This window comes from Alternaria metachromatica, assembly GCF_023757995.1.
Source record: "Alternaria metachromatica strain BMP 0045 chromosome Unknown scaffold_1, whole genome shotgun sequence".
NCBI lineage: Eukaryota > Fungi > Ascomycota > Dothideomycetes > Pleosporales > Pleosporaceae > Alternaria > Alternaria metachromatica.
Window position 1 is genome coordinate 1,007,890 of NW_026055492.1, and position 12,181 is coordinate 1,020,070.

The following is a 12,181-nucleotide window of genomic DNA, read 5'->3' on the forward strand; positions in this document are numbered from 1 at the left end:
TCGCTCCGCAACCCATCAACTCCGCCAAAAGCTCGCCAGACTGCCCAAAAGTACGTAGACCCCGTTTCACAGATGGACCAAATCTAACAAAATCCCTAGACACAACAATAAGCACCCGGCCACTTCTCCACGCACCTTTACCAACTCCTTTCTCCTCATCCGCTTCCCCAAAAGCCTTATACATAACCGCCACGTCGCCGTACGTACCCGCCCTGAAACGGATCCGGAAACTACTCACGCAAATAACCAAGCGCGAGAAGCAATCTGCCGCGTCCTTGAATAAGGCGGGAAGAGGAGGAGAAGGGAGAGGCGGGGGACGATATGCGCAAGCAAATGGACGGTTAGAAGCGAGGGATGTGGAGGCTGAGATCGCAAGCGCGATGGGTAGGGAGGGTAGCGACGGTCGTGGTAGGAATAAGAGCTATACAGATGGTGTGGGTGAAAGTGGGACTCGAGATGGCAAGCGAGAAAACGTCCATCTTAAAGCGACAGGGCGGGCGATACCGAGGGCGTTGGAGATAGGATTGCATTTTCAGGGCGAAGAGGATTGTTGGGTCAAGATTGAGATGGGGAATGTGAGTGCGATTGATGATGTTGAGGCCGGGGATCGGATGGCACAAGACGAGGGTAGGGAAGCGGAGATGGGCCAAGTAGCGGAGGATGCAGATGATGTACCGGAGACGAGGATACGCATTTTGAGTTCTGTCACTGTTACTATCGGCTTAGTAATGTAGTTCTCACACGTCACGACAGTCTTGGTTCATTAGTGTAAAGTAGATACCCAGGCAATTTACAACATAGTTCGCGAGTCATGTTTGCGTCGTTGAAGTGTATGTGTTCTCCGATTGCTCTCCTAACCCAATCTCTCTGCCCACCTATTCATCACGGATCCCCCAATTCCCAAGCCAGTAAAAAAAGGAGACGCAAAGGAAAAGATAGTCGTGTTTACAAAAGAAAAGGTTCATCGCTCGCTGACCGCAGTGAATGACTGTTTGGCCTCGAAAGAATCCTTCAATGCTTCCCACCCTTCCGAAAGAGATAAACGCCTGGGAGGTCAGAGGCTGACACTGTGAGTCCTGAACGCCAGTAGAACGAAAGATACAGATGCATTACCCGTTAACTACGCCGAAAGGGAAGAAAGTCTGCTGTGGTGATTCGGTATAACGGTGTTTCTCCAGCCGCAGTTGTCTCATCTGAGACAAGTGCGGTGACATGGATAGTTTGGGTAGTTGTGTGGGTGGTTCTGTTGCGGAACATTTGCGATTAGTCACGACATCGTGGAGGTGCTACCATCGTGCAACATTGCGTCGCGAACAGCCTAACAATGATGTTGCTGCGAGCCATCCATAAGTGGGTATCGTAGTGTAACGCAGCGAATGGCCTTGATGAGAATGACAGTAGTCTGGCATCGGCGTATAACCCAGAATTCCGCGGGAGAACATCTCAAGCGTTGACGCTCAGTATGCTGCTCCTGGGCCCGATCGCTGAGGTGGCGCCTCACAAAGCCAGTCTTTCCTAGCATAGTGATAAAAGACTTTGGCATTTGTCTCTTCAACGTTCGGCCTTGGGATACTGGTTGAGCATGGCCATGACCGCGACACCTATTGCAACGACTGTTACCATGGCCCCAACCGGACCGCCATAGTACATGGCAGCTCGATCAGGCCGATGGGCAACCAAGGAATTCGCCTTCCCTGACTGCTTTGAACCGTTTGGCTCAACAGAATGTCCGTTTTGTTCCCTCGTATTGGGAAGTGATACTTCTGGGCCGTCTTCGTCGAGGTCCTTCTCTTTGATGATGGTGATTTCACCTTGCTCGGCCTCATCGTCTGAGCCCTCAACGCCAATCTTACTGCTCGCTCTTGCGGATGCACTGTTGCTTCTGCTCCGCCGTTGAGCTTCCTTGCCAGCAGTCTTTGCATTGTCTTCTCTGATGTTTTCGATCATCTCTGCCAAGGTTTTGCGATCGGCCTCTGCTGTCTCGGCTCTTTCCCGGTACCGCTCCATTTGCTGCTTCATCTCGTTCATCTCGGACATCATGAGCTCCAGGCGTTGCTGTAAGCGAGCAGTGGCGTCCTCGGCGCTGGCGGGAGATGTGGGCCCGTTATCTGAATCAGTGAGCTCTTCGCGCTGTGTATCGGCTGCCTCGGTTTCGGGCGTCTCATCTTCGCCAAGGATAGTCTCTGTGTCTCCTTGGTCCTTGGTTGTCTCACGCTCGAGGCGGGCTGCTCGCTCTTCTGCGTCTTCCCTTGCGCGACGCTCTTCGTTCAACAAGGTCTCCAAGTCACGCAGCCGCATGCCCTGCGTTTCGATCTCTTTCTTCGCACTAGTCAAGGCCTCTGTGAGTGTAGACAGCTGTGCGTCAGAGCGCACCGGTGACGCTGTCTTTGGACGTTCGGTGTCGGACCTCCTAAGGGACGATGCAACGTCGGGCTTTTCGGGTAAAGGCTGTTGTGGTGGGGGCGCAGGCGGATCTGAAAATCTCGCCTTGATGCTGCCGTCTTTGATCGGCGATATTCTGGCCTGGTTGATTGGCGAGGCCTTCGCGGGTTCCTTCTTGGTGTCTGCGGAGAGGATAGCATTGATGTAGTGGTGGGTCTGCTGGAGGTCCTGCGACTGCTGCTTTGCTGCCTTGATTTCGGTCTAAGGCTGTTAGAGAGGGGTACCACGAGTAGCTAGGTCGCACTTACATTGAGCTTCTTCACAACCTGCTCCATTGTGATGGGTTGTAGCCAGAAATTGGGGTGTCGGGGTTGCTGCATGCCGTTTGGGTAATTGGCCATGGCGCCCGGGCCCGGGAGTCGCTGACCGTTGACAGAGCCTTGGCTGGGCGTGCGACCACGCATATTCGCCATTTGCTGTTGGCCGTTGGGGCTCATCATGTTAGAGAGCTGGGGTCCTTCGAGCTCGCCGAAGTTGAGGTCGATCATGTCGCTACTGGATCGTGCATAAATGCCCGCATGTTCAACGCGCGCGGCGACTTTGTGGTGAACGATGGTCTTCTGGTCTTCGCTGACAATGTCGATGCCGAGTTCCAGCATGTCCTGCTCGCGTAGCTCGTGGGGGTCAGAGTCTCTGTTCTCCTGCGACAGACGGGAGCCGTTGACAAAGGTGCCGTTCGATGACTTGACGTCTCGGATCCAGATCTTGCCCTGGCGGTCGGCCCATACCTCGGCGTGTTGTCTCGAGAGGACTTTGGAGTCGAAGTATCCATTGAGTGGCGTGGGAATTGTCTTGTTGTTGGTCTGGCGGCCAATGCGGAGGACGTCGGGGAAGAAGGGGACGGTGATGGTCTTGCGCTCAAAGGTGCCGTTCATGGGGACCAGGTGCAGTACGGCGGTGCTCTCCTGGGGCGATGCGCGTTGGGTGCCGTTGGGCTGTTGCTGGGCCGGGACCTGGCCATTGTGCTGTGAGGGAACCATGGCGGAAGGGGCTTGCAGGGCACTCATGGCCGAAGCGGCTGATGAGGCGGGGCCGGCAGAGGCGATGGGCTGGGGGCGTGCGGCAGTGATTCCGGCGATGGGCTCAGTCTTGGTCGCGGGCCATAGTCCCTTGGGGGCTTTTGCTTTGCGGGTGGCCGCCCAGTCGGTGCCGGCGGGCTGCTGGGGGGTGCCGTTTGGCTGCGAGGCAGAGGACGAGGCAGAGAGAGTCGAGGTGCCCGAGGCCTGTGAAGAGAGGCTCGACGACGAGTTGGACCGCTGGGCGCTCTTCCGAGGCATGAACATGCCACCACCGTTGGACACGCCCTCAGCGCTCCATGCCTGCCGATTGATGTTCTGGTAGTTGACGGGGGGCGCAACTGCCGTCATTGGCGAGGTCGTGTGCGGCGGAGGGAAGGAGGTGGGCGTGTTTGGGGTCCGGCGTCACTTTTCCTCTCCTGCACGATTCCCGTCTTGTCCGAATTTAGCGGCGCGACACCAGCGTGACGACACCGAGAGCAAGCGACAACAACAAAGAGGCCTCGCGACGTCGGCTATGCACGCATGCGTCGCGCTCGATGCCGGTGTCCTGGATGGGCGTCGCGGGTGGGCTTGGGGGTTTGCCGCCGTCGTCGTCGTTGTCGTCTTCTGTCGTTCGTGTGCTGGCCGGGGAGAGCCCGTGCGACGTCGCAGCGATGCAAGGCGCTGCAGACAGGCGGAGGATGCAGCAGCAGCGTCTCTGGGATGGGTGGGCAGCAGCGGAGGCCACGGGACGGGCTGCGTGATGGTTGGGGTGGGCAGTATAGATGGGGGAGCGTGTTTCGACGGGCAGGAGGTCCTGTTCGGGCCTTGGGGACGCTGCAACGCTTACTGGCCAGCTGGGCGACACGACGGCTCAGGCGCAATGGCGACGTCGAGTAGGGGGCAGCACGAGCAGAATCACGACGCAACGAGGCAGATGCTGCGGCTACGTCCAACACGCGCGCGGTGGAGATGTCAAGCCGTGGTTGAAACTATTTCGCCTCATTCCCGCCAGCCCTGGACTGAAGGGGCCACCTGGGCAGCCGTTGCAGAGGTCACGTGCGCAGCGCCATTGTGTCAGGTCAAGGGAGTCTGTGGAAACCACCAAAGCCTCATGTAGGGGCTGAACGCGCTGTACCTCTTGCGTGCCACTGCATCTGCTGACGTCGTGTCGACATGCCCAGCAGTAGCTTCCTCGTGCATCCATGGCTGCGTTTTCCCCGGATTTCGGTGGTTTCGTCTTGGCGTTGACGAGCCGCGGCGGGCGAGACTGCAGCTTCAAGTGGGACACTCAAACTCCCCTCCTGCCTTCTCTCACCATCCGACGCTGCAGAGCTACAAGATGCCAGTACCAGTCGGCTCAATGCCTCAAGGGGCGCATGGCCCTTCAACATTAGACAAGCGTAGGGCTCTGAGTTTGCCTGTGCCTGGCCATAGCTAACAGCGCATAGTGAAGATGGGTGGCATGATGGGTGGATGTACGGTGAACATACAGACCAGGAAATGCATGCGCTGACCTCCTGACAGCCGTCGGCCTGATCATTGGCTTCATCTTCGGTTCGCCTCGTCTCACGCCTTTGCATGCTCTTCGCTGACTCTTGTAGGCTTCACCAACATCGTCCGCTTCGGCCCTGGACCCAACGGAATGCTGCGCACACTAGGCCAATATATGATGGGATCTGCTGCGACCTTTGGGTATGCATAGTTTACTCCAGCTGCTCACGCTGTTATGTTCTGACAGTTCCTGCAGCTTCTTCATGGCCATTGGCACCACCATCCGGACGGACAGCTCCCCCATCGCTACACAAGCTTTCGCCAGCGCTCACCGAAGACCCATGATCCTCCCAAGAAAATACCAATACCCCCGCGCTGCTCAAACTGAGAAAATTTGACGTCTTGACCAGTGGGCAGGTCGTCAGCGGCGAGAACCTGGATCGGTCTAGCATTGTACATGAGTGGTGTGCAGCAACTACTTTCAAGACTTGCGAATGTATAATAGGCAGCAGAGCAGCCTCACTAGAGGCACACGGAATTGAGCTGGCGAAGACGAACGTCATTGATCGCCTGTAGTCACCGTCTTTCCCTTCACCTTCACTTTTTTACTCCTGGTCACGCACCCTTGGGCTACTGTAGTCTGACCTTTTCCCCATTCGTATCTGTCACCCGTTGTTTCCATTGTGGAAATCACTTCCCCCCCTGCTCGCCCGCGGGACTACGTCAAAACCCTATTTCTCACGTCGGACCCCAACTTGTCCATGTCTTTCACGGTCTACCTATATATTCTATTGCACCTGCGTCACGATGACTCTCTTTCCGCTTAACGCAGACGTTGCACCATCGTCTAACACGATGCCTTCACAGCTCACTCCCGGTCCCTCTAGTGCCCCTAGACCGCCTATAACGTACAGCCGCCGTTCCGTTACTTCACGCAATGCAGATGCGACCAGCAACATAGTCAAAGACGAAGCGAAGCGTGAAGAGACCCTCAAAGGGATCGTTCTCAGGGCCCACGGCGGTAATGACTTCTACGAGAACGCGGCGCGACGAGCGACCAGGATCGACTACTGTTCACAAAACGTCGCAAGGCAGAGCAAAACGGGGTCACACACCATCTCTTCTTTGAAAGCTGGAAAGAGAGCGGAACAGTCGGAATCTCCACGTGCCGCGGGAAATGACAACGCCAGCGACGAAGACGAGGAGGACATTGCTGAAGCCATTGCACGCTCTCTGGGCAAGACAGTTGAAGATCGTAACGTTGTGCGCCCCTTCCCCTCGGTACATGACGACTCCAACATCGCCGAAACGAAGATCTTGTCGCTATTGGCAGCTTCTGAGCCAGCGAAGTCTACTGCTAGGTCTAGCTCATACGGATCTACCGGCAGCGGCTCTACGTCTGGTTCGACTCCGCCACACATTCCACTTCATGCTCTCCTCAACCACATCAGATCAGCTGCGAAGAACGTACAAGAGCTCGACACCAACGAGCTGGCCAGACGTGCTCCTGAGCTGACATTCATCATGAACAGTTGGCAGAACACCGTAGCCAAGGTTCTCTCAGCGACCGAGGCTGCCGAGCTCAAGCGAATCCAGGACATCCAAGGCCATCTAGATTACGACCAAGCCCTGGAAGAGGAGTGTCGAAAGAAGTTGAACGCGCTCGGGAAGCGATGCGGAGCCCAGGTGCTCCAGATGAAACAAGGCCATCAAAAGGAGTTGATGAAGCAAAAGGAGATGTATGAGGCTTACATCTCACAACACATGGCGAAGCCGCCTACTCCTCGAGCTCCAGCTTTAGTACGACCGGCGTTCGTTTTCACTGCTGGCGGCCGAGGTTTTCCCGAGCAGCAGCAGATGTCCTCGTCCTCGAATCCGGGTCCTCCGTCCGATGAGGGACCGGGTTGGGCTCGCAAGAGGGCTAGACTATCGTAAGGACGGGGTTAAATCATGTGGCGTGACGTGGCGTCTACAGATCTGCTTGCAGGTTTGGAGAGTAGCGGTTATATCTAGTTGCTGGTGACAGTGGCTTTGAATGAGATACAGATGAGCATTCCAACATACCCTGGAGCATATTGTGACCGTCGTGCAATACATCAATGAGGCTGATCTCATAACCTGGAGGTACTCACAGCGTTTCTCATAATCAAGACTTACCGCAGAGACTCGTGTACACCCCCGAGCTGCTGTGTGGTAACGTACAACACGACGTAGAAGATAGCGACTACGTCCAAGCTATACTATCCTTACGCTCAGCAATCCCCATGACATAGTAAATGCCTGCAGCATACCATCCACAAAACCACATCTGTACTGTGCCGAGTGTGTTTGATCAACCTCACTAACGTGTTAGCGTGGCTAGGTACCCCCACAGTTGGGGTGGTTCCCTATTTGCAAAACGCCTGGGGTTTCGCGGTTTCGGAAGACGCAACGAAAGAATAGTGGAACGCGGCGCATGCCGTTTTGCGCATCATGAAGCGGAAGCATTGTGTAGGTTTATTTTTGGGGGTAGTGGATTTGAGTCCTCGGATCGTGTCGGGCCGTTTGGTAGATGTGGAAGGGTGGAAATGGTGGTGGGTTGCATGTCGGGCTTGCGATAGCCACTGACCTGTAGGGTCCGAGGATGCCTTCGCCCTTTGATGTACACCTGTATTAAGTTTACTGTGATGGCTCGTTAGACTCATGTGAAGATAACGTTCTTCTATTGCCGAGTGTAAGATGACGCTGGCAGAAGCAAGCAAATTGCGGCCGACTTACCTATCCTTTGACCGCGCAATCTATCTTCTGTACCCAACAGCCCCTGCGCAAGATAGGAGGAGTGAGATTGTAATGGACCCTTTTCTTTGCTTTTCAAGTCCAAAGCATGGCATGTGAGTTCGATGTTGGCGTGGCATGGCATGGCATGGCATGTGCATACCTATTGCCGGCGCGTCACCGTCGCGCCTCTATCATGCACACCTGCCTACCTAGGTACCTAGGTACGACCAAAACGACACAAACTTTACAACCCGACGCGAAGAGCAGCACTTTTGTAAATGCACGACCCATGCGACGTGTAAGATCGCTGTCCACTATAGCGGCATCCTGCAGACGTCTCGCAGCTTCGTACCTGACGATCATAACCAACCAAACCCAGTCATACCTGTCAAGCCAAAAGTGCGTATTGGCGGCACCGGCGACAGCTTGGCGGCGACACGTTGATGACACAGCCCAGATGCATGCCACCCGCGTCCCCCAGCGAGTTCGCGGCTGTAAGACGATTCGTGGCATGGGCTTGCGAGTACTGCGACCCTTTTGGTTGCATCTCATCATCAGCCCCGCTGAAGGACGTTTCAAAGCAGCAACCCACCCATGTCGCGCCATCGTTGCGGAGCGCATCCGATGCACCTTGTAGCACATATCACCTTCTCACATCTCTAGTCTTTGGATATTTTGGCACTCTTGCAATTCTTCTTCCCCTCTCTATACGTCTTTTGGTTTCTTCGTATGGCCTATTGAAAGCTTTCGTGGCGTTGTCATCGCCATGGAGTCACGCCAATACATCTCTACATCTCCATGTAGATGTTTGCTGTCCGTGACAAAGAGACAAACTCCAGACTTTGTGCTTGATGCACCAACCTGTCCGTTTGTGCAATAGGTACGCAAACCCGTGACCGTATAATCTACGTCCGTACGACGCGCGCAGACAATCATGAGACTCGGTGGCTCACAAGACGATAAGGCTCAGTCACAAATACACCCCACGGCTGTCATAAGAACATTTGAAACACCGAGTCAAGTGTTCCCCAAAGACAAATTACACACATACGCGCACTACGCCATACACACAGGCATAGCCCAAAGCTAATTCCTAATCGTCGTCCGGTCCAACAAACCCGGCAATGTATACAGCTATCGCGCTCATAGCCCTCTTACTCACCATTGCCACCACTACAACCACCATCTCAGCCTTACCAACACATCTTCTTTCCCGGCGCGGTCTTCCTGGTGCCTACTACACCTGCACCAAATCCAACTTCGCCGGCGAATGCAGCTGGACGCAACCCAACACGGAATGCCACATCCAAGGCAGCCCTGGCGGTATCGCATCACTCGGACCTGATCAAGGCTCTACGTGCGCCCTCTACCAGAACTTTTCGTGTACAGGCGACATTCTTCAGAAGCTGACGTTCCCCGGCATCGCAATCGGCATGCCCAAGTTCGGAAGCTTTAAGTGTATTGAGCAGGGCAGCTCTGGCGGAAGCAGGAAAGAGGTGGAAGAGGCTGGAGTTCTCGCGGAGTTGGATGCTGCGGATTTGGCAGTCGAGGATTTCGGTATCAAGAGTGTGGCGATGGATGGGAGGGAGGAGGGTATGATTGGGTTGCAAAAAGGGGTTTACTATTGATCGTGCCTTCTGTTCTTGGTAAAGAGTCTTGGGGAAGAGGGAGTTGGTTTCGATGGGGAGGATGTGTGGTCATGATTTCTTCAATTCGTGTTCTTATCATTTGGAAGAGGGGTGGCGTCGCTGTTCTGAGGTTACCACTGATGGCTTAATGGTTATTAGTAACACCTGGTTCTTTAAGAGTGAAACCAGTCCCCTATTACTCATCAGACATATTGACATTATTACTCACAACAGTCGTTGTCATAGTACTGCGGCTCCCGAGCGATGAGATAGTAGGTATTGGGTCAACCACCGTTACCGAATATCTCCCCCCCCCCTCCAATGTACACAACCAAAGGTCCGTCGCGAAAAGACCCCTCGGGCTTGAGCGCGAAAGACAGAGAAGTAGGTATTGGGTCCGTGGTCTTTTCGATGCTGTAAAATGACGCTAGCGACATCCAATGACGTCCCCAAGGTCCCTGCATATGGTTTGGGCCACATTACCGCTTGGCGCCACATGTATCCCCACATAGACACTCCACCCGCCGCCATTGCAACGTCGCCTTCCAAGGTTGCTTCATAGACATCCGTGGAGTGTCCGAAAAGCAAATTCACTATACATAGACGTCAGCATGAAGCTCACCCTCATCCTCGCCTTGGCTACGGCCGCTCTCGCTGGCGAGATTGTCAACAACGAGGCAAGTAACACCCCGCGAAACTATACGGCATGCATGGCGTGCTAACGCCTTGTACAGCATCTCAAGACCGAAGTCCTCACCGAAGCCAACTGCGTGCGCAAGACCAAGGCCGGCGACAAGGTCAACGTCCACTACCGCGGCACCCTCGAAAGCGACGGCAGCGAATTCGACGCCTCATACAACCGCGGCCAGCCCTTGTCCTTCGCCGTCGGTACCGGTCAAGTCATCAAGGGATGGGACCAGGGCCTGCTAGACATGTGCCCCGGCGAAAAGAGGAAGCTCACAATCCAGCCTGAGTGGGCCTATGGCTCGCGGGGTGCTGGCCCCATCCCCGCCAACAGCGTCTTGAGTAAGTGCTATTGGGACACACGGCGAATACATTGACTGACGTATGACAGTCTTCGAGTCCGAGTTGGTCTCCATTGACGGCGTTGACAAAGAGGAGTTGTAACAGGGTCTGAGATGACTATTTGCACATACATAGCATTGTACGTGTGAGAATAAACTCGAGGTCCCTTAGGCAGGCTGCGCCTTGCTGCTATAGTAGAATCAACATGATGTTACTCATGTCAATCCTGACCGTGACCTTCAACCCATTAGATCTTCAGCTCCTTGGTTCACCATCCGTTGAATCTGCCGTCTCGACGACTTTCCTGTGTTTTCCAGATCTGCGTAATTCTAGTTTCCAATTGGATGCTATTGTTGAACATTGACACAACTGAGCCGGCTTGTAACTTCAACTTTGGATGTTCCGCACTTACCATAGCTCTAGTCGACGTTCTGCAAGCTAACGTTCGTGTCTTTCTAACTCTCCGCCAGTCTCATCAAAGTATATCCTGTTACGATCATACTGCAACTTGACAGACAGCGTGCACTAATCAGCACGCATTCCCCACACCAAACTTTCTACACGGACGAGCAGGATTCAATCCTTCTCCAATGCCTGGGTATCGTCCAGTATGCTAAAGTCGCAATCAGCAAGTTCGCTCCATCAGTCGTCCGAGGGTCAAAGCCAAGTTCCAAGAAGCGCAAGACCGATGACACAAACGCATTCGCCACGAAGCACATGACGAAAAGTGGAAGACGAAGACGCAGGTAGTCGAGGAAGAGGACGAGCTTGACGTGTTCCCGAAGGGCCGCAATGTCCTTCCACCCAAGACAAACAAGAAGGCAGAGCGAAATAAGCTTCGTAAACCAGTACCCTCTAGTGCAGAGGCCTGTTCCTCGAGCGCATGAAAGCAGACGCGCTCAGCACACATGATAAGCGGTGTTGCGTTGCTTGATAGATTCAATCCTTTCATCAACAAGGACAAAGCCATTAAACTGTAGCTGTGTTCGAGCCGCAATTCGATGACTAGGAGTTTAATCCCGAGGCTGAAGTCGTTTGGGCGCGATGATAAGGCTGGCGCTGTCAAAAGCATGGATTTATTATGTGTGATGAAGTAACAAAACCCAGATATTTGAGCCTGCACCTATGCCAGCTCCCGCTCCAGATTCGTCTCAAAGACACATTATATACGCCGCCTCCGACTCGCGAATCTCCATGCACTTTGCTGACCCTACGAAGGGAAACAAACTGCATCTGATAGATGCTTCCGAGGCGGTTGAAGCTATGAACAGGGGTACAGCGGCAGAAGAAGCGCTTCCTTTGGTGTAAAGACCAGTCATCATACAAAGACCAAATGTTATTGCGACAGGAATGAACAGTTGAAGTTTAGGGAAAGGAGTTTAAGCCTCGGTTACCAGGTTGGAAAGAAGGCTTGGGCTCGTTCACTTGCAAGTGTAGCCCTTGTTCCTCCATCATCATCACATCGCCCTTATCTTGTGCCTTTGCTGTTTTCTGACTGTCGCTACTGGTGGTTGTGAACTTCCGATCGCGGCTTGCGTTGTGTTGATCTTCGTCAGAGGTATCGACGTAATGCTCTTGCAGCTCGATGTCGACGGCCCCCTTCATACTCTCTCGTGTGCGCCATTGGAAGCGTGGGAATGAGAGTGGCGGGAATGGGTTCTTGCTCGGACTGGTATCGAAGTAAGGAATACAATGGCTCTGGATAATGGAGATGAGCAGTCAGCACTGATCTCATCTTCGTACACAGGGAGAATCTTACCAGCATCCACTTGATCGTTGGGCCACACGCGGCAATTACACCCAGATTGGCTTCTACATTTGACAACACGCTTCGTA

The 12,181-nt window shown here is 54.1% G+C and overlaps 3 protein-coding genes across 3 annotated transcripts; 2 read left to right on the forward strand and 1 right to left on the reverse strand.

The window, feature by feature from the left end:
* Positions 1 to 1,551: 1,551 nt before the first annotated feature.
* Positions 1,552 to 3,809, reverse strand: J4E83_000325 (uncharacterized protein; the record flags this gene model as incomplete). Its single annotated transcript, XM_049327288.1, has 2 exons — positions 1,552 to 2,643; positions 2,691 to 3,809. 2 exons carry the CDS (start codon positions 3,807 to 3,809, stop codon positions 1,552 to 1,554), a joined length of 2,211 nt encoding a protein of 736 aa, XP_049193433.1.
* Positions 3,810 to 5,789: 1,980 nt separating this feature from the next.
* Positions 5,790 to 6,869, forward strand: J4E83_000326 (uncharacterized protein; the record flags this gene model as incomplete). The annotated part of the gene is made up of 1 exon (XM_049327289.1): positions 5,790 to 6,869. One exon carries the CDS (start codon positions 5,790 to 5,792, stop codon positions 6,867 to 6,869), a length of 1,080 nt encoding a protein of 359 aa, XP_049193434.1.
* A 3,156-nt stretch (positions 6,870 to 10,025) lies between these two features.
* FPR2 (Peptidyl-prolyl cis-trans isomerase fpr2) lies at positions 10,026 to 10,447 on the forward strand (the record flags this gene model as incomplete). The annotated part of the gene is given in 3 exon segments (XM_049327290.1): positions 10,026 to 10,034; positions 10,054 to 10,345; positions 10,395 to 10,447. 3 exon segments carry the CDS (start codon positions 10,026 to 10,028, stop codon positions 10,445 to 10,447), a joined length of 354 nt encoding a protein of 117 aa, XP_049193435.1.
* Between the last annotated feature and the right edge of the window lie 1,734 nt (positions 10,448 to 12,181).